The 22,330-nt window shown below is 40.4% G+C and overlaps 1 protein-coding gene across 3 annotated transcripts in view; it reads right to left on the reverse strand.

The window, feature by feature from the left end:
• Positions 1–7,562, reverse strand: part of MTF2 (metal response element binding transcription factor 2) — a 73,884-nt gene extending 66,322 nt beyond the window's left edge. For all 3 annotated transcript variants that reach the window (XM_025288254.3, XM_006061318.4, XR_003110108.3), the window contains exon 1: positions 7,266–7,562. Coding sequence is in view for 1 of the 3 variants with exons in the window: in XM_006061318.4 (XP_006061380.1) it covers positions 7,266–7,270 (5 nt within the window). In the remaining 2 variants the exon portion in view is untranslated. The remainder of the gene's footprint in view (positions 1–7,265) is intronic.
• Positions 7,563–22,330: the final 14,768 nt, after the last annotated feature.

The following is a 22,330-nucleotide window of genomic DNA, read 5'->3' on the forward strand; positions in this document are numbered from 1 at the left end:
GTTAGCAGCACTGGTCAACCCAAAATATCAAGAGCTGGTATTTTTCAAATTTTAATATGGTTTTTAAAAATTCAACATTCACTTCAGTAACACTTCTAAAAATAGTATACTCAACAGGATACATGGCAGTTTAGCTAACATGTTTGAAGTCATACTTATGAATAGGGAAAAATAAATTATTCATTATTTGACATACTCATTCATCTGGAGAGGAAAGTTGCAGAGGGTGTTTTTAACGTATAGGTTTCATCATAGGTACGTCTCTTGTTCTATACAACTCTTCAGGAAAAAGATTTTTGAAAATAATACTAAACAATTACATTGGACCTAGAGTTTTTAAAGCGCTTTCTCCTTTATTTTCCTTCTTGACCCTCCCAGCAATCCCATGAATAACACATGTGGGTAACATTCCTGTTTCATAAGTAAAGAAACTAAAACTGCTGCAGAGTTAGTAGATTAAACAAAAACCCAAATCTTTTGAGTGAACATTCAGTACTTTCCAGTAGACAACTGTGTCTTTCCACTTCAACCCCCCACTACAACCTAAAAAAATTGTGGGAGCTTTATCTGCAATATAAACTTCACTAGTAAGAGTAGAGAAAAACAAAAGTTGACTATTTTTAGAACCTGACCAACTGAAACCAAACCAAATTTTACCTCGTCTTGCTATGCCTGATTTGGTCCATTTTTGTCCCCCTAATTTTTATTTTTTAATCAAACATTTTAGTTTGAGATAATTGTATTTTATAAGCAGCTGTAAGAAATAATAGATTCTGTGTAACTCTTATCCAATGCAGCATCTTTGAAAACTGCAGAATAATATCACAAGCAAAAATATTAATATCAATAGTCAAGATACTAATATTTCCATCAGCACAAGGATCCCTCACATTACCTTGTTCCCCTAATTTTTATATCCTCATCTTGGGGAACATTTGGAAGTAAATGTGCTAGAGTTCACAGGGCCACAAAGACTGAGTGACTGAACAACAACTCATTAAGTCCCTACTCAGTTTTATCCATTCAAAGTAACAGAACTGACTTCACAAACCATTAAAAGAACCTTTATGTTATACCCTTAAAGTGTTGGTTAGGATTGTCACCACATAATGTTAAGATTCTTAAGCCACTACTATAATATCCCTTGTAGAATGGAATTTTTCAAGCTAAGACTGCAGTTACAGTTTTATGAAACAAAAATTTTAACAGATAAGCATACTGCCAAGATTCCACTATTTATATTAGGTGAATTATACAAATTAAAGTGAACTGTAATTAGGGAGACGGAGGAGCCTGAGAAAAGCTACATGTGAGCTTCCTAGGAAGAAAAAAATATTCTATGATACCATGATAGAATATATACAATTATATCCATTTGTCAAAACTGTACTAGAATTAGGGAATGGTTTCTTAGGTATAACATCAAACACACAAGTAAGGGATTTCCCTGATAGCTCAGTGGTCAAGAATACAATGCAGGAGGCATGCGTTCAATCCCCCATCCCAGAAGATCCCACATGCTGCGGAGCAACTAAGCCCAAGCTCCACAGCTACTGAGCCAGCACTCCAGAGGCCAGATACCTTACATACCTAGCCCACATGCTGCAACTACTGAAGCCCAGGCGCCCTAGAGCCTATGCTCCACAAGAGAGGCCATCGCAATGAGAAATTGACACACCTATCTAGAGAAAAGCCTCAGCAGCAATGAAGACTCGGCACAGCCGAAAAATGATAATAATGACAAAAAAAAAAAAAAACACAAGCAAAAAGAAAAAGGGGATAAATCAAACATCTTCAAAATTGAAAACTTTTGTGTTTCAATGGACATCATTAAGTGAAAAGACAACCCACAGGAGATAACTGTACATCATACATTTGATAAGGGACTTGGATTCAAAATATACAAAAATGCTTACAACTCTCACTAAAAAGAGAATCCAATTTTTTTAAAGAGGCAAAGGACCTGAATAGGCAGTTATTCAAACAAGATATACCACAGCCCAAATAACTACAGGGTTTAAAACATGCAACAGCATTAGCCATCAGGGTAATGCAAATCAAAACCACAATGAGATACCACTGCACACCCAGTAGGATGGTTATAATCAAAAAGACAAGTATAAGTAAGGATTTGGAGAAGGAAATGGCACCCCACTCCAGTACTGTTGCCTGGAAAATCCCATGGACGGAGGAGCCTGGTAGGCTGCAGTCCATGGGGTCGCTAAGAGTCGGACACGACTGAGTGACTTCACTTTCACTTTTCACTTTCATGCACTGAAGAAGGAAATGGCAACCCGCTCCAGTGTTCTTGCCTGGAGAATCCCAGGGACGGGGGAACCTGGTGGGCTGCCGTCTATGGGGTCGCACAGAGTCGGACATGACTGAAGTGACTTAGCAGCAGCAGTAGCAGCATAAGCAAGGATATGGAGAAAATGGAACCCCTGTAGTTGCTGCTGAGGCTATAAAAGGGTCCAGGGCCTTTGGAAAATGGTTTGGCAGCTCCTCAAAACTTTAAACACAGAGGTATCATCTGACCCAGTAATTCCACTCATAGCTATGTAACTAAAAGAAATGGAAGTACATGTCCATACAAACCCTGCATATGTATGTGTATGGTAGCATTATTCATTAATAGCCAAAAAGTGGGGATAAAACATCAATGAACTGATGAACGAATAAACAAACTGTAGTATGTCCATACAATGAAATATATTTTAACCATAAAAAGGAAGTACTTACTACAAGTGCTACAACATGGATGTACCTTGAAAATATTACAACAGGTTAAAGTAGCCGAACACAAAAAGCCTCAAAAATGTATGATTCCACTTGTATGAAATGTTCAAGATAGGCAAAATACAAACATAGAAAGTAGATTAGTGGTTGTCCAGGGTAGGAGTAGGGAAGAATAAAGAGTGCAGCCATGAAATTAAAAGATGCTTACTCCATGGAAGGAAAGTTATGACCAACCTAGATAGCATATTCAAAAGCAGAGACATTACTTTGCCAACAAAGGTTCGTCTAGTCAAGGCTATGGTTTTTCCTGTGGTCATGTACGGATGTGAGAGTTGGACTGTAAAGAAGGCTGAGTGCCGAAGAATTGATGCTTTTGAACTGTGGTGTTGGAGAAGACTCTTGAAGAGTCCCCTGGACTGCAAGGAGTCCATTCTGAAGATCAGCCCTGGGATTTCTTTGGAGGGAATGATGCTAAAGCTGAAACTCCAGTACTTTGGCCACCTCATGCGAAGAGTTGACTCATTGGAAAAGACTCTGATGCTGGGAGGGATTGGGGGCAAGAGGAGAAGGGGACGACAGAGGATGAGATGGCTGTATGACATCACTGACTCGATGGACGTGAGTCTCAGTGAACTCTGGGAGTTGGTGATGGACAGGGAGGCCTGGCGTGCTGTGATTCATGGGGTCGCAAAGAGTCGGACACGACTGAGCAACTGATCTGATCTGATTTGACTATGAATACAGACTTTCATTTTGGGGTAAAGAAAATGTTCTGAAATTAGATAATGATGATGGCTGCACAACTCTGAATATGCTAAAAGTCACTGAATTGTAAGTTAAAAGGGTACATACATGTGAATTATGTATGTATGCATGCTAAGTCACTTCAGTCGTGTCCAACTCTTTGCAACCCCGTGGACCGTAGCCCCCCCAAGCTCCTCTGTCCATGGGATTTCCCAGGCAAGAATACTGAAGTGGGTTGCCTTTTCTTCCTCCAGGGGATCTTTCCAACCCAAGTAGCGAACCTCCATCTCCTGAGGTTCCGGCACTGCAGGTGGACTTTTTACCACTGAGCCATCAGAGAAGCCCAAAATGCTGCCTCTCCCTTATGACTGTGTGCCTGCCCGCTAAGACGCTTCAGTAATATCTGACTCATTGCAACTCTATAGACTGTAGCCCGCCAGGTTTCTCTGTCCATGGGGTTCTCAAGGCAAGAATCCCATGGATTCTTGTTGCCATGCCCTCCTCCAGGTAATCTTCCCAACCCAGAGATGAACCCATGTCTCTTATGTCTCCTAGATGAGCAAGCGGGTTCTCTACCGCTACCCAACCTGGGAAGCTTCCAGGTATATGTATATATAAATATAAAACATGCATTATATCTCAAGCTATTAAAGTGTAGAGTTAATATCTGCATTTCAATATGTATAAATTTTCCATCAAAAAGCTCTTTATACTTCTGTTTATTTTGTATGTGTTGAAATTTTATGTGTAAAAATAACAAATTATTTTAAATAGCAAAGTAAACTAATTTTCTTAAAATCCATTTCTGTTGTTTTTGACGAAAGAAAAAGAATCTTGTATCTTAAAAAAGACAGGAGACATTGCTACCTTCATTATTCTTTTGCAATGTTATGTGAAAACAGATACATGACAGAAGACACGGTGTGTGCAAAAATGAAGATTACTTCACCTTAAAAAGGTACAAAGAGAATGTGAATCCCTTCAGTTCAAAGATAGTTCCTTACCCTCAGGTTCATGTGGTTTCCATGGTTAATGGGTGTGACAATTCCTAATAAATGGATGCAATACTGTGCTGTTCCATACAGCAGTCACATATGGCCATTTTAATTTTAGTTTAAATGAAGTATATTAAATTATAAATTCAATTATCAGCCTCACTAGTTACATATCTAGTGTTTAACACCACATGGGCCTATGACTACCACACTGGGTACAGCAGATATAGACAGCTGCCATCACTGCAGAAAGTTCCATTGGAGAACACTACTCGAACACATTAAAAAACATCCACAGAGAAACCATCATAGTCAAATTCAGGGTTGTTATACTGGTTTTTGGGCTTCCCAGGTGGCACTAGTGGTAAAGAACCCGCCTGCCAATGCAGAAGATGTAAAAGATGCGGGTTAGATCCCTGGGTCAGGAAGATCCCCAGGAAGAGAACGCGGCAATTCACTCCAGTACTCTTGCCTGGAGAATCCCATGGACAGAGGAGCCTGGCAGGCTCCAGTCCATATGGTTGCAAAGATTCGGACAGGACTGAAACAACTTAACACACACACACACACACACACACACACACACACTGTATTTTGCTACAAGAAACAAATCTTGAAGAACAGGGAAAACAAAGCATAATATATCAACAAAGAAATATCATTCATGGAAGTTTAGACTGACTTGAAAGCTAGAGTTAAATTTTACTTTCAGAACGACCAAGCTACAGATGTTGGCCTTGGCAACTGCTCAGAGGCAAATTTCCCCATCTGTTAAACTAGATTTCACTATACTGCCAGTTTCCTAAAGTCAGATGTAAAGATTATGCTGAAATACAAAGCAAAGTATCCTTTCAGTCAAAGATCTAATGAAAAGGTCTATTTATAATCCATGACATCAAAGAGTTTATGACGCATAGCAAAATACACAGAATAAAATTAATTTCCTAATTGAGTTCTGAGGTAACAGGCATAATTAAAAGCATAATTAAATACATTGTTTTACCTAGATATAATGTTTAGCCAGATGATTTCTATACTTCTACTTCTAAAACTGTGAGTGCGCTTCATCCTGGTAGGTACAGATTTCGTTAATGCCCTCTGACATGAATGTGCAGTATCAGGAAACAGGTGCACTCTTAATTCAAATATTTTAAAATATTTTTAGCACTTAAAAAAAAAGGAGGTGAACAAATTTAAAATGTGAATTCAAATAGATTTTTATATTTGGAAACCTAAAAATACAAAAACAAAAAGCTTCACCTCATATTCCCATCCCAAGTTATCACTACAAACGTTTGCTAGGAGGGTGAACAACATTCCAAATATCAAGGGATCGAACCGGGGGCTCCCGCATTGCAGGCGGATTCTTTACCAGCTGAGCTCCCAAGGAAGCCCCAAGAATATAACAGAAATTCAAAATCAGCTCTTTCCTTGCTAAAACTACTGGGCACTTAAAGCTTAGTCAAATCAGTTCCATTTAAAGCATTTCAAACGTCCGAAAAGGTCACTCATTAATTGACGCACACTTTATTTTATCCACACTAAATACTTTTAAATGCACTGTCTTTGCAATCCACTGTCAAAGAAAGAAATTCTCGAGAATGAAAACATGAAACTGAAACCAACCTACAGCCAAGGTATACAGAAGGGTCACCTGGAATCAATCCGAAGGAGAAAGTTACTACTACCGGAGCATCTGGAGTTAAATCAGCCCTATATACATACTTCTAGTTCTATACTGACCTCACATGGTGCTTTCTTACATTCTACACAGGCCTACCTAGGTTTATATATTTGAATTAGTAAATGGACTCTATCTTCAACCAAAGTTAAATGTTTTAAAGAAAAGAATAGCATTTCATACCCCTTTTCCCATTGTTCTCGAACCCTTACAGTTCGTCAAATCACCCCGATAAACCCATCTCATCTGTTCCCTCTAGTTGCTTCCCAAGAAAAATTCTAACAACCAAGGACGCCAGATTGTAAAACACACAGTTAAGAGTTCTGGCACTACTAAAACATGTTAAGAAATCTTGGCAAATTAGTTAAAATCTCTTAAGCCGTAATTACCTCAGTTGTAAAGTGAATACAATAATACAAATCTACATCCGAGCAGGCATTAACAGTTAGACTTAATTAAACAGAAGAATTGCCTCAGATTTTTGGTGGGCTCCGAATATAAGGTACCTCTAGCCCATCTCACACTTTTCCTTCCACTTCTTCCCTTTAAGTTTGCAGGGTTTGCTCTCAGGCTCTACTTAGTGTTCCCCTTAACCTCACACATCCTGCCCTTCTACTCTATCCCCATACTCCAATTCCATGCAATTTCACCACCCTCCCGTTTCAAGCGGCTACTTCCCTTTGCGCCCTCTAAGGTCCCAGACAACCCCTTCACTTAGGTCCCCACATCTCCCTCAGTCCCCATTTCCTAACGGCTCCTCCCCTCGGTTCCCCACCCCCTCATCACCAGGTTCATCCTGCCCCTCCAACCGTCTCCCGCCCCCAGGTTCCTTCCTGCCCCTCCAAACACAGCTTCCCCGTCTCAACGTTTCATCTTGTTCCTCCAACCGACTTCCCCCAATGCCCTGGTCGCTCCTTTAGTCCCTATTTTCTGCAATACCCAACTGACTACTCCTTTCCATCCATTCTTTTCAAGGCACCCCCATACACATACTGGAGCCCCCACCCCCACCTTGGGCCTCCATCTTTCCCTTTTGCTTCCTTTCTTCCTTCTCCCAACCCCCTCCACCTCCTCCGGAAGAGCCTGGTTCCCAGGCCAAGGTCTCTCACCTCATTCGGTCACTTCAGTGGTGCCAACCGCTTCATACAGGAAAAAACAACCAATCACGACCCCGTGGGCGCTTCCCTTGCGAGTCCGAGCACTTACTAGGCACCCGCCCCACCGGGCACCCCGCACATACACACGCACAAACCGAGGTCGTGGGGACGAGGGTTGGGGAGGGGTAGAGTGAGCGTTCTTATACCGGCCTCAAACACAGCCCACTTCGCTACAACCCTTCGCCATTTTGGTTTCCCGCGGACTGCCGGTGCATTCTGGGAGAGCGGAGCGCCTCGGTGCCGAATGGCAGCTCTCCAGAGCCGCGAGGGGGCGGGGACTACGGAGCTAGCGCGGAAGAACACCGCGCTCTGCGTCCGCGGCTAGAGCTGAACAAAGAAGGACTCTTTGACTTTGTGGTGGACTAAGTCCTTCCGCCGCCGGCGCTAACACAATAGTGAACCGTGTTCTCTGGTCTATTGGCTGTCCTGCGGCTGTTTCTGTTACAGAGGAAAGCTTGTGTTCAACTTTCATGTTACATGTTCTTTTCCTGACAAATGGGACGGTAACCCTTACGTCTTGCCCTGCCAATTTTCTTTCTATGGAGAAAATATCTTACCTTCATCCTGAGGCCTGTTCGAATTTCATTCAGCGGGGAAGAGGCCCGGGACGTCAGAATCACATTTTGTTCGGCGATTATTGTCCAGCTTCAAATTCCTTCCTATCAGGAGATTTTCACACTTTTTTCCCTGACGATGGAAGATTTCTCTGCTTATCTGCTTTGCAGATCCTTACTTATTGTGATGAAATCTGAGAATAATTTCGTCCTAAGTGGTTTATTTTGGGAATATAAAACTTTTTTGTACTAGAGCAGACCCTTAGCCTACGAATATTCTGCTGCAGATGGCCTAAGTGACAGAGAGTGAATGCTTGTCTCTGTGACTTCTACTTAGATAAAACCCAACTCCTCTTAATAGCCACATATGGTACCTTTGTTTGTAACTGTCAAAATACTCTAAAAATAATTTTTAATTTTTGTCTCATTACTTCACAGGGATAATTAGTACTATGTTTTCCCGTCTAAGAAGACAGCCTCAATCTGCTACCTTTCAAGTTTCACTTTTATAATAACCTATTTTCTCATAAATTTGTCTTCAATCCCCTTCATACTTTTGGTTGAATAGAGTAACTTATTTTTAAAAAGGTATACTTGCTGTGCAGCTAAACCTAATCACAGAACATCAGTTTTAGAGAACATTTGGTCTAAATTCCCCTCAACAATTCTCTCAAGTGGTCATCAAGCCTCAGCTTCAACATCTTTAGTGGTTCAGTACCTTGGAGGCAGTCTTGCCGATTTCACAAACGCTAATAATTAGAAAGTCCGTCCTTTTATAAATGTACAATCTGCCTTCCTATAATTTCCACTTACTGGTCTAACTTTTAGCTTCTCTAGCCACACAAAAGTGTTCTGATCTCTTATACATTAGAGAAGTCAATGATGCCTGTCTTTTTGGGGAAAAAAAGTTTACTTTTTCCCTATGTAAACATATGAGTACAGAAGTGCAATCATTTCATTTTAGGAAGCCAGGTGCTCAGGGAATCGAGTGCAGTGAGGGAGTCACAGTAAAATGCAAAGAATTTCTGTAACTGTGGTCTCAGAAATTACTGCTAAGTAAGCAATGTGCCATGGATTAGCACCTTAGTTAGTTCAGTCGCTCAGTCGCGTCCGACTCTGCTGCTGCTAAGTCGCTTCAGTCGTGTCCGACTCTTTGCGACCCCATCAACGGCAGCCCACCAGGCTCCCCCCGTCCCTGAGATTCTCCAGGCAAGAACACTGGAGTGGGTTGCCATTTCCTTCTCCAGTGCATGAAAGTGAAAAGTGAAAGTGAAGTTGTTTAGTCGTGTCCGACTCCTAGCGACCCCATGGACTGCAGCCTACCAGGCTCCTCCGTCCATGGGATTTTCCAAGCAAGAGTACTGGAGAGGGGTGCCATTGCCTTCTCCGGTCCAACTCTTTGTGACCCCATGAATCGCACACAGCACGCCAGGCCTCCCTGTCCATCACAAACTCCGGGAGTTCACCCAGACTCAAGTCCATCGAGTCAGTGATGCCATCCAGCCATCTCATCCTCTGTCATCCCCTTCTCCTCCTGCCCCCAATCCCTCCCAGCATCAGAGTCTTTTCCAATGAGTCAACTCTTTGCATGAGGTGGTCAAACTACTGGAGTTTCAGCTTCAGCATCATTCCCTCCAAAGAAATCCCAGGGCTGATCTCCTTCAGAATGGACTGGTTGGATCTCCTTGCAGTCCAAGGGACTCAAGAGTCTTCTCCAACACCACAGTTCAAAGGCATCAATTCTTCGGCGCTCAGCGTTCTTCACAGTCCAACTCTCACATCCATACATGACCACTGGAAAAACCATAGCCTTGATCAGATGGACCTTTGTTGGCAAAGTAATGTCTCTGCTTTTGAATATGCTATCTAGGTTGGTCATAACTTTCCTTCCAAGGAGTTAAGCGTCTTTTAATTTCATGGCTGCAGTCACCATCTGCAGTGATTTTGAAGAAACAAATGTGGAACCTCTCAGATGTACAAAGCAAAACAACTCCAATCCAAGTAAACTGTACTCTTTATTGTTATGTATTTCTCTGATGGTCATACGGGTTGCTCACAAAAATTCTGGTTCTCCTTTCTTCCAGACACAGAGTAAAATTGCATTTTATTGCACCTAGAGTTAGGTATGGCTGTGTAACTCATTTTTACCAATAAAATGGAAGAGAAAATCAATCACTTTCTAGGAAAATCTTTAAGAGGCAGTTGCACAGCCCCTCCTGCTTGCTGTGGTGATCCTGGAAGCATGTGTTGTGATGGAATATCTTTCATTTTGGGTCCCTAAATGAAAACAGCAGAGACTAACATTGTGCAACCATCACCACAATCCAGTTTTAGAAGATTTTCACCACCTTAAAAAAAGTCATTATGCCCATTTATAATCGATCCTTGTTCCAACTCCTGCTGCTGCTGCTGCTAAGTCACTTGAATCGTGTCCAACTCTGTGCAACCCCAGAGACAGCAGCCCACCAGGCTCTGCCACCCCTGGGATTCTCCAGGCAAGAACACTGCAGCGGGTTGCCATTTCCTTCTCCAGTGCATGAAAGTGAAAAGTGAAAGTGAAGTCATTCATTCGGGTCCGACTCTTAGCGACCCCATGGACTGCAGCCCACCAGGCTCTTCCATCCATGGGATTTTCCAAGCAAGAGTACTGGAGTGGGGTGCCATTGCCTTCTCCGACTCCTAACCCCAGGCAATCTGTTATCTGTTGCTGTAGATTTGCCTTTTCTGGCCATTTCATATGAATGGACTCATACAATGTGTAGTCTTTTGGTCTGACCTCTTTCACTCAGCACAATGTTTTTGAGGTTCATCCACATTGTACCATGTGTCCCTAGTTCTTTCCTTTCTACTGTTGAATAGTACTCCACTGTATCAATGTATTCTATTTTGTTATCCATTCACCAGTTTGTGGCTACTATGAATAATCTGCTATGAATGTTTGTGTACAACTCTTGTGTAGATACTTGTTTTTGTTTTTCTTTGATAGATTCCTACAAGTGGAATTGCTGCATTGTGTAGTCAGTTTATATTAAACCTTTTAAGATGCTGCCAAACTGTTTTCCAAAATGTGAGCAGGAAAAGTATGTGGGAGGGTTCTGATTCCTTCACATCCTCACCAGTATTTGTTATTGTTTATCTTTTTTATTTTACTCTTCCAGTGGGAATGAAGTAGTTTCTCATGATTTCAATCTGATTTTCCCTAATGGCTAATGATGTTGAGCATCTTTTCATGTGCTTATTAGCCCTTGTTACATCTTTTTTGGTGAAGCATGTATTCAAATCTTTTACCCACTTTTTAACTGTATTGTTTGTCTTTTTTCAAGTTATAAAAAGTCTCTATATATCCTGAATACAAATCCTTTATCAGATACATGATTAGCAAATTTTTTCCCAGTCTATGGTTTGTCTTTTCATTTTCTTAGTGGTATCTCTTGAAGCACTAAAGTTTCTTAATTTTGATGAAGTCCAGTGTACCTTTTTTTGGTGCCATATGCTTTCTTTAAAATTTTTATTTATTTTTTAGTTGAAGGATAATTGCTTTACAGAATTTTGTTGGTTTCTGCCAAACATCAACATAAATTAGCCATAGGTATAAATATGCCCCCCCCATCTTGAACCTCCCTCCCATCTTCCTCTTCATCCCACCCATCTAGGTTGTTATAGAGCCTCTGTTTGAATTCCCTGAATCATACAGCAAATTCCCATTGGCTATCTGTTTTACATAGGGTAAAATAAGTTTCCATGTTATTCTCTCCATACATCTCACCTCTCCTTCCTCCTTCCCGCCCCCATGTCCATAAGTCTGTTTTATGTGTTTGTGTCTCTACTGTTGCCCTGCAGAAAATTTCATTAGTACCATCTTTCTGGATTCCATATATATGCATAGTATATGATATTTATCTTTCCCTTTCTGACTTACTTCACTCTGTATAATAGGCTCTGGATTCATTCACCTCATTAAAACTGACTCAAATGCATTCCTTTTTATGGATGAGTAATATTCCAAGCCGTCTGCTTTTGATGTTATTTATAAGAACTCTTTGCCTGACCCAAGATCACAAAGATCTTCTATTATGTTTTCTTCTGAAAATTGTATAAGTTTAGTTCTTATGTTTAAATCTGTGACCCATCTGAGTTAATTTTTGTGTACACTGTGAGATATAGGCCTGTATTCATCTTTTTGCATGTAGATATTTAGAGATATAAACTATTGTTATATTAAGCCACTGCAATTTGGAATTGTTTGCCACCCAGAATATTTTAGTTTACTCTGACTGAAACAGTCCAGATATCTTAATATGTAACACAACTCAATAATAGCATTTAGCTCTCTACTGTATTCAAAGCCAAAAATGAAAAATGCAAAAATTAAAATATGAGGTAATTCTCAAATTTTGTAAAAATTTATAATTGAAAAATCACAAGGAATGTATAAACTTAAGAGCTGTCAATTATTAGCTATTACTCTTTGTGGGGAAAAGCTAGAAGACCTTTTGCGTTGTTCATTGTGCATAGATAGAAATGCAAATAACCAGAGAAGGCAAAGAAACATAGACTTAAAGAGTTTGCTTTCACTGATCTGAAAAGCAAAATGGATCTGAAACTGTACTATTAGTCTTCTTTTATTAAGTTATAAGAAGTCTTTATATATACTGAATACATAAAAAAAGAATGTTTTCATAATAATCATATAAAAAAGATTTGTTAAAATTTGTTAAAATTCCTTTCCTTCTTATCCAAAGCTTAAACACGGCAACTCACTCCGAGGAGGAGCCTGATGGGCTATAGTCCGTGGGATCACAAAGAGTCAGACACAACTGAGCAACTAACACTTAAATGATGATGAATATAATATAAACATTACTTTTAAACTCATTTATCTGTTGTAACAGTATATATAGAAAATTTAGATCCTTCATATAATACATCTTAAAATATAGTGTGCCCCTTATCAGTTTATTGCCTACCATTTCAAAATTCACCCTTTATTACATGCTTTGTGAAAATGGGTGTGGATCCTTTAAATATTTTTCCCTCACCAGCAGCACATGCACCTTCCTCAAGCTTTTCAAATTACCTTTCCCCTACCCTTATAGCTCAATTGGTAAAGAATCCACCTGCAATGCGGGAGACCTTTGTTCCATCCCTGGGTTGGGAAGATCCCCTGGAGAAGAGAAAGGCTACCCACTCCAGTATTCTGGCCTAGAGGATTCCATGTACCGTATAGTCCATAGGGTCACAAAGAGTCGAACACAACTGACCAACCTTCACTCACTCACTCCCCTACCCTAATCCCAGAAGAATTTATTGTGCTTCTTTAAAGTGATACTTGTGCTGTCCTGGCAATCAAAATTTAAGATAAGTGAAAACTCTGTGTGCAGTCAAAACAAATCACTCAATTCAGAGTCATAAGGGAACCACAGATAGACCAGTGGTTCAGACTCCACGCTTCTGTTGCTGGGGGCATGGACTGGATTCCTAGGGGAACTAAGGTCATATATGCTGCATGGCATAGCACCCTACCCCCGCCCCCCCAAAAAAGAGTCATAAGAACTAGGTTCCAATTCATGCTTGTGACACACCTTGGTTATGACACAAGCTTCTGAAAATGAAATCACTGAAAGCTAGGAGGAAGGGGATAAGAGAGAGAGAGAGAAAGAATTATCTGTCTTTATCTGCTTTGCTCTGCTACTTTTCCACTGAGTGTTCAAAAATGTGGACAAGGTAAGAGAGAAAGCATAATGTTAAAGGTAGAATAACAAAAGCAGGAACCCTGGAAGACAAAGGACCTCAGTCAGTGGCTAGCTTCTCACTTTATTAGCTGAATGATCTTGGGCCAGGTTCCTAAACTCTCACAACCTGAGCTTCTTTGTCTGTTCAATGGGGAGGATAAGACTATCAACATTAAAGCTTTATCATTTGGATTAAATGAAAATATGTGTAAAAGTACTTTATTTTTTTCTCTTACAGCAATTATTACATGTCTGACTCCCCTGATTCAACTGCGAGCTTCTTGAGGGTAGGCGGGCATTACTATTCTTTATATTCCTATCCCTGGAAATACATCTGGACCATAGATCTATCTTTATATAAATAAAATTATAAATGGTTATTTATTTAACAATAAATAATAGAAAAACTATGCCATACAGTGTTCAGGACAGGGTACAAGCATTGATAATATATACCTACAAAGCTGGAGGGCTTAGAATCTGGAGGTAGTGCCATTAATAAGCGATTGAGATACAATACAAATGTACAAAAGTGTGAAAGGGTGTGATGTACGCTAGGAATGAGAACAAATTTAGTGAAAACAGAAGGCAATGGCACCCCACTCCAGTACTCTTGCCTGGAAAATCCCATGGATGGAGGAGCCTGGTGGGCTGCAGTCCATGGGGTCGCTAGGAGTCGGACACGACTGAGCGACTTCACTTTCACTTTTCACTTTCATGCACTGGAGAAGGAAATGGCAACCCACTCCAGTATTATTGCCTGGAGAATCCCAAGGATGGGGGAGCCTGTTGGGCTGCTGTCTATGGGGTCACACAGCGTCGGACACGACTCAAGCGACTTAGCAGCAGCAGCAGCAGCAGTATGAAAGATTGAAAGATGATTGGGTCTTATTGTGAGAGACCTCATATGACAAGTAATATCAGTCAAGACTTTTTTGGTTGCAAGGGTCACAACTGTAACCAGGATAAGCCTTGGAAGGGTGGAAACCCTTGCCTTGGTATTGTCTGGAAACAGAAACTAAAAAGATAGAAGGAACCTCTATCTCTCTCTCAGTGTCTCTCTCAGACTATCTCTCTCAATCCCCCCACCCCATCCCACCCCTGCTATCTCTCTCTCTCCTTTCTTCTCCTCTCTAAATGGTGTTTCATTTTCTTCTTCTGCAAATGGCCTTCACTGTTTAGTGGGAAAGAGGTCTTTTAGGAAGGTTACATTTTCTGTAGCAACCAATTAAGAAAAGGGAATTTTCTCCTTCTGCCTCCTTTCCCCGCTCCTACTCCCCACCTTTAGAGTTCCAGCCATAAAAATCCCAGGGAAGGATTCTGCTGGACTAGTCTTGGGTCGCATGCCCAATCTCAACGGTGTGTCATAGGCAAGAAGATGAGATATTCAACATAAATTGGATCAGTGCCCATCCCTGTAGCCAAAAAAGTGGAGTCTTATTAGCTGCCATCACAAGAGGCAGATAATTGGCCTGGGAGATAGGATGTTTTCCCAAAGAGAAGTTGCTATTTTGAGCTATCAAAATATTTTGAATCTACTAACATGCAATGGAGTTTGAACTTCCATTATTATAATGATAGTAATAATAATAATTATTGAATGTTTACCCTCTGCTAAGACATGTGAAAAAGTACTTTATGTATGCTATTTTGTTTAATATTCTCAACAACCCTATGAAGCAGTTATTATCAATTCCTATTTTATAGATGAAGCAACTGAAGTACAGAGAAGATAAGCAAATTGTCCGGGATTGTACAATAGTAAGTGAAGATTTGAATTCTTTTTTCTCTTTTTTTTTTTGGCCACACCACACCATTTGCAGAATCTTAGTTCTCACACCAGTGATTGAACCAGGGCCACCACAATGAAACACCAGGGAAATCCCTGAATCCAGTTTTGTTTGACTCCAGAGACCACTCTTTACTTTTTTCTGTTTTTTTCAAACTTTAAAGTTTTTATTTTGTATTGATGTATAGCCAATTAACAATGTTGTGGTAGTTTCAGCTAAACAGCGAAGGGACTCAGCCATATACATGCATACATCAATTCTCCCCCAGAAACCCCTCCAATCCAGGCTGGCACATAACATTGAGCAGAGTTCCATGTGCTATACTATAAGTCCTTGTTGGTTATCCATTTTAAATATAGCAGTGTGTACATGACCTTCCCAATATCTCCTAACTGTCCTTTTCCCCTGGCAGCCGTAAGTTAATTTTCCGTGAGTCTCTTTCTGTTTTGTAAGTAAGTTCATTTGTATCATTTCTTTTTAGATTCCACATATACGGGATGTCATACGATATTTTTCTTCTCTGTCTGACTTCACTCAGTATGACACTCTGTAGGTGGAGTGTGTGTGTGTGTGTGTGTGTGTGCTCAGTTGTGTCCGACTCTTTACAACCCCAAGGACTGTAGCCCACCAGGCTCCTCTGTCCATGGAATTTTCCAGGCAAGAATGTTGGAATGGATTGCCATTTCCTACTTCAGGGGATCTTCCCCACCCAGGGATTGAACCCGAGTCTCTTGCATCTCTTTCACCACTCTCCTATACAGAAATAGGAGGATCATCAGAGGATATTAAATAAATAGATCCTTTAGAAATATCTTTCTGGTAGTAGTGTAGAAATTGGATTCAATGCAGGAAATACTCCAAATTAAGAGGCCACTGCAACCATATAAGTGAGTGATGGCTGAAGATCTGAACAGAGAGGAAAGAAGAGATAGAAAGAGACAGAAAGAGATACTAACAAAACTTGGCAGTCACTGGAAGAGATAGGTGAAAGAATGAATTGATTTAATGATAATCTTTGAGGTTTGTGGCTTGAGTGAGAGGAGAGAGGATGACTTTTTGTTGTTTCTTCTTCCCTCTTCCCTTTCTTTTTCCCATCTTCATTTTTGCAAAGATTGGATAAGGTGGTTGATGTTAAAATTAACAAAGATAGATAATAAAAGATATGGAATAATTTGAGGGAAAAACTAATTAAGTTCTGAACAAGTTGAGTTTAAGGAGACCATGGGATATTAAAATGAGATGTCAAGTATGCAGCAGGAAGTGCATCTGGAGCTCAATAAAGGAGAAGGCTGATACCACCTGGAAAACTGCACACTTAATCAAGCCGTGGTACTCCAATCCAGTTTGCTCCCTAGCATTCTTCCCTGTCTCTCCTAATACAGGAACAAGGGCTTGGCAAAAATAGTAACTGAATCAGAATATACTTAATTACATAATCTTAGGTATTCAAATTTAATTTCACAAAATGTACACATTAAACTGGAGTATTTGAAGGGTTGCTAACAAAAGAAAACAGGCATGAATATTAATAAATAGGGTCTATTTGTGGATCTTGCTTCACAGTTGTTATTAGTTAATCATCATCTCTGTGATAAGATTGTTTCTCTTTATGTTCCTCTCTATTTCCTAATTTTTCCACTCTTGTAATATTTAAAAGTGTATTTAAAACACACACAATGCCGTAATATAAGTTTCAGGTCTTGTAACCCATGAGACTATGTAGATGCAGTCAGCTATGAGTATTTGAAACTCCCAGGCTCTCAAAACAGGAGCTCTTTGGGGAGCTCTCCAGGGTACTGGACTGCCTCCCTTGAAATTCTGATCAGTGAGCCAGACCTCTATGTCTCTTCTGACTTACTTGTCATTGCTCTACCCTGAATCCTACCCTCTGATCAACTGGCTGTCTCAACTATGTCTTAACTAGCAACTTAGTTCTCTGGATCAGTTTCCAACAGGTTATAGCTGTTAATTTCTTGCTGATGCCTCCAGAATCTATAAAACCAGTAACTTTCTTCCCACACAAACTCATCTCTTCCATTTAGGTTGCCATTAACCTTCCTTAATTTGTCTAACAAATACTCTTGACTGTAAACAGAAATGTAAAATGTAAAACTATAAAACTTCAAGAAGATAATATAGGAGAAAATCTATGTGGTTTGACACCAAAACCATAATCCATGAATTAAAAATTGAGAAGTTTAACTTTATGAAAATTAATTTCACTCTGCAAAAGACACCCTTTAAGAGAATGAAAAAGAAATTAAGGATTGGGAGAATATATTTGCAAAATACATATCCAGTAAAAAACACATCCAAAAAATACAAAGAACCCAATTAAAAATGGGCAAAAAACCTAAACAGACAACTTACCAAAGAAAATATACAGATGACAAATAAAGCATATGAAAAGATGCTCAGCGTCATATGTCACTAGGGAATTGTGAATTAAAATAATGAGATACTACTATCAGAATAGTATTGATAAAATAATTGATAGTATTGAATAGATTCAACATTGAGTGCTGATGAATATGTAGAGCAACAGGAACTCTTTTCATTGCTGGAGAATGAAATAGGCACTTCGGAAGACAGTTTGGCAGTTTCTTACAAAACTAGATATAGTCTTACCATATGATCTAGGAATCACAATCTTAGGTATTTACCCAAAGAAATATAAATATGTCTACACAAAAACTTGCACATGAATGTTTACAGATGTTTGTTGCAAAACTATAATTAACCAACATTCCTTCAACTGGTAAATGGACAAACTATGGCACATCTATACAGTGGAATATTATTCAGTGAAAAAAAGAAATGAGCTAGGAAGCCAGAAAGGATATGGAGGATAAATGCATATTGCTAAGTGAAAGAAGTCTGAAAATTATGAGTATGAGTTCAACACTATGATATTCTGGAAAAGGCAAAACTATAGAGATAGTAAAAAGATCAGTAGTTTCCAGAGGTTAGGGAGGCAAGAGAGAGAGAAATGAATAGGAAGAGCACAGAGAATCTTTAGTGTCATGAAAGCATTATGTATTATACTATAATGGTGGATCATGACATTGTGTAGTTGTCAAAACTCATAGAATTATACAATACAAAGAATAAACCTTTATGTCACCTATGGAGTTCAGTCAATGGTTCAATATTGTTTCATTAATTATAACAAATGTACCACACTAAAGACATAATATAGGAAATTGGGATAAGGGAGTGTGTGTGTGTACACTCAGTTGCTCAGTCATATCTGACTCTTTGCGACCCCATGGATTGTAGCACACCAGGCTCCTCTGTCCAGGGAATTTTCCAGACAAGAATGCTGGAACAAGTTGCCATCTCTCCTCCTGGGAATCTTCCTGACACAGGGATCGAACCTACACCTTTCACATCTCCTGCACTGGCAGGCAGATTTTCTACCACTGTGACACCTGGGAGGCCCAGGGGAGAGGATATTATATGCTAACTCTGTACTATCTGCTCATTTATTTTGTAAACCTAAACCTTATAAAAAATTGAAGTCCATTATTAAAAGTATTATCTAATGTCTACTATAAGTCAGCCATTGCACTAGAAACTGGGATTATTGACCTTCTTGGCATTTCAATGTGGCATGTTGGGTATAAGAGGACAGATACTATTGAAATATTGACACTAGTATGTACTTACACACTGCTATGAATAAAAGTTTCATAGGACTATGAGAACTTTTTACCTAGTCTGAAGGTCTAAGGAAGTCTTCTCTAAGGAAGAGATGTTAGAACTAAGATCTCAAAGATGAATAAGAGGGACTTCCCTGATGGTGCAGTGGCTAAGATTCAGCACTCCAAAGGCAGGTGCCCTGGGTTTGACCCCTGGTCAGGGAACCAAATTCCACACATTGCAACTAAGAGTTTGCCTGCCACAACTAGAAAGATCTCCCGTGCCACAACAAAGATCAAAGATCCCATGTGCCACAGCTAAGACACAGCACACCCAAATAGATAAATCAATAAAAATTTTTAAATGGATTAATAGGAGTTAATTAGATTTGTGATTTTGCTTGTTTTTGTTTACAGCACAGGGGTTTATCCCTTTTATTTATTTTCTTAGAAAAATTTTGGTCTAAGAGAAAATTAATATCCATAGTTATTTGGTCATTTTACATATGCACTTCTTAAGAAGAATTAAGCTTCATTTTCTGTTGAAGAGTTTGTTACCATGGAATCTGGCTTTTGAGTCATTCTATCCAGTTCTTCCTGAATATTTGTCAACACAGTCTTTTGTTCTGACTTCTTGGCTGTGCTCTGCACCCCACCAGCACCAAGGATTTCTAGGAGAGCATGTTTGTTTTGTTTTTTTTACTCAACAGACTACTGAAGAAACTGGTCAACACCCCTTTACTTGCTGCATTATTTTTGATGTTTGGGGTCTGACTTCTTTAGTGACATGTTTGGGGAGTCACTAGGCATGCTGGCTGGCCCTCCCCAGCCCTGTCATACCCCCCCTTTTTTTTTTAATGAAAATGTCTCCTAAAAAGGAGCCACAAAGCACAGCCACATGTGACAACACGGACCTCTCTCTTTGTTGCAGGCTGTTTTTGTTTTTGTTTGGCCACACTACACAACATGTGGGATCTTAGTTCCCTAAGCAGGAATTGAACCCGTGTCCTCTGCTGAGGAGGCACAATCTTAACCACTGGACTGCTGGACAGGTCCCTGCTTGCAGGCTGTTTTGATGATCACATTAAAGATACCAGGACCCCATCACCAAACAGGACTCAGAACATGAACATGCCCACCAACTGCACCAAGCAGCAGGCGCCACCCAAACTTACTACAGCCAGGAGGATTCAGACAGCCACCGCCTCTACTGGCCCATCTCTCACCACTTCTGAGGTAAAGTCCTCAACAACCCAGTTAAGGGTCATACTCTTCCTCTTTAGGCAGCCAGGCCTAGGGTTGGAAGGCCGGGTAATGTTAACAAAGATCCCAGGAATCTCCTTCTGACAAGATCACTATTTTCCCATGCAGGGAGCCCCAGAAGCCTGGGAGACACCAGGGCCTTCAGTGGTCAGTGCATCCCTCAGGGCAGCAAAGCCAGGCTCTGACCTCATTGCTCCATTCAGCTGTACCCCTCCCTACTGGGTCCCATCATGCTTTTTTTTTTTTTAAGATTCTGTATAATGAATGGAGAGCAGACAGGTATATTTACCAGCCTCATTCAGTACTCCAGAATCATCAATATGGAGCCTCTGTATCTCTCCCAGCTGCCAGCTCCCCCCAACACTTACACTTGTTCTTCTGTTAGAATTAGGGTCAGGGTGGGGGTTGTTAGGAAGGAGAGCATTCTGACAGAGGGAGGGTAAGGTCCCGTAGTGAGACACAATATATACAGCACAGAAGGAAGGCCCATGTGGCTAGAGCACAGAAAGCAAAGAGGTGAGTGCACAAGCTGAAGATAGAGGTTGGTAGGGGCGACCCTACAGAGGACCCTATGGGCCAGAAAAAAGGATTTACATTCTTAACCTAAAATCAGTAGGAAGACCTTCAGAGATTTTCAGCTGAGTGCTGACAAGACTATAATTGAAAAAGGTCTCTGGCTATTTGGTGAAGAAAAGATAGCAGTGTTTCTCAACCTTGGAACTATTGATATTTTGAGGTGGGTAATTCTTTGCTGTGGGGGGCTGTATTGTGCATTATAGGAAGTTCAGCAGCATCCTTGGCATCTCCACACTAGGTATATCCACACATGGAGTTGAGACAACCAAAGTCTCCAGACTCAATTATACTGATATTTAGAAATATAAACTGAACTTGTAAATGCTGCTGCTACTGCTAAGTCACTTCAGTCGTGTCCGACTCTGTGCGACCCCATAGATGGCAGCCCACCAGGCTCCCCCATCCCCGGGATTCTCAAGGCAAGAACACTGGAGTGGGTTGCCATTTCCTTCTCCAATGCATGAAAGTGAAAAGTGAAAGTGAAGTCGCTCAGTCGTGTTCGACTCCCAGCGACCCCACGGACTGTAGCCCACCAGGCTCCTCCATCCATGGGATTCTCCAGGCAAGAGTACTGGAGTGGGGTGCCAGAACTTGTAAATAAAAAACATCAATTATGTCTAAAAATAATCCTCTCGTATAATGCATGTGCTTTCCCTCACCCCTTTTTTCACTTTCATCATATTTTAATGACTTTCATCATATAAAGAGGTGGAGCTGCATATCCTAATGCACAATTGCAGGGAGGCAGGGGGGGAAGATAAAAAAGGGAAACCCTCAACATAAAAGATCAGACTCCTCCATGGGAAAATAAACCCTCCAGAGGTAACAGAAGATGTGTTCTATTAAGTCAAAATTCTTGATCCTCCCCTTGACCAGAAAAGAAAGACTGAGAGAACCTCAAATGTTCATCTCATTCTGGCACTAAAAAACTATCAACTCCCTGCATGTGCCTTTTGAGAACAAGCACTACAAGCAAACCCTAACCTGCTTTCTCTCCACTACTGGGCAAAAGTTTTTTTAATTATTTTTGTTTTTTAAATTTTTATTAGAATATAGTTGATATACAGTGTTGTGTTAGTTTCAGGTGTATAACAAAGTGAATCCGTTATACATATACATAGACATATATCTGGGGCTCCCCAGGTAGCCCAGCAGTAAAGAATACACCTCACAAGCAGGAAATGCATGTTTGATCTCTGAGTCGGGAAGATCATCTGGAGTAGGAAATGGCAGCCTGCTCCAGTATTTTTGCCTGAGAAATCCCATGGACAGAGGAGCCTGGCCGGCTACAGTCCATGGGGTCGCAAAAGAGTCAGAAATGATTTAGTGACTAAGCAACGACAATAAATAGACATATCCACTCCTTTTAAGATTCTTTTCCCATTTAGAGCATTACAGAGTTTCGAGTAGAGTTCCTTGTGCTATACAGTAGGTTCTTATTGGTTATCTATTTTATATATA

This window comes from Bubalus bubalis, chromosome 6 (assembly GCF_019923935.1).
Source record: "Bubalus bubalis isolate 160015118507 breed Murrah chromosome 6, NDDB_SH_1, whole genome shotgun sequence".
NCBI lineage: Eukaryota > Metazoa > Chordata > Mammalia > Artiodactyla > Bovidae > Bubalus > Bubalus bubalis.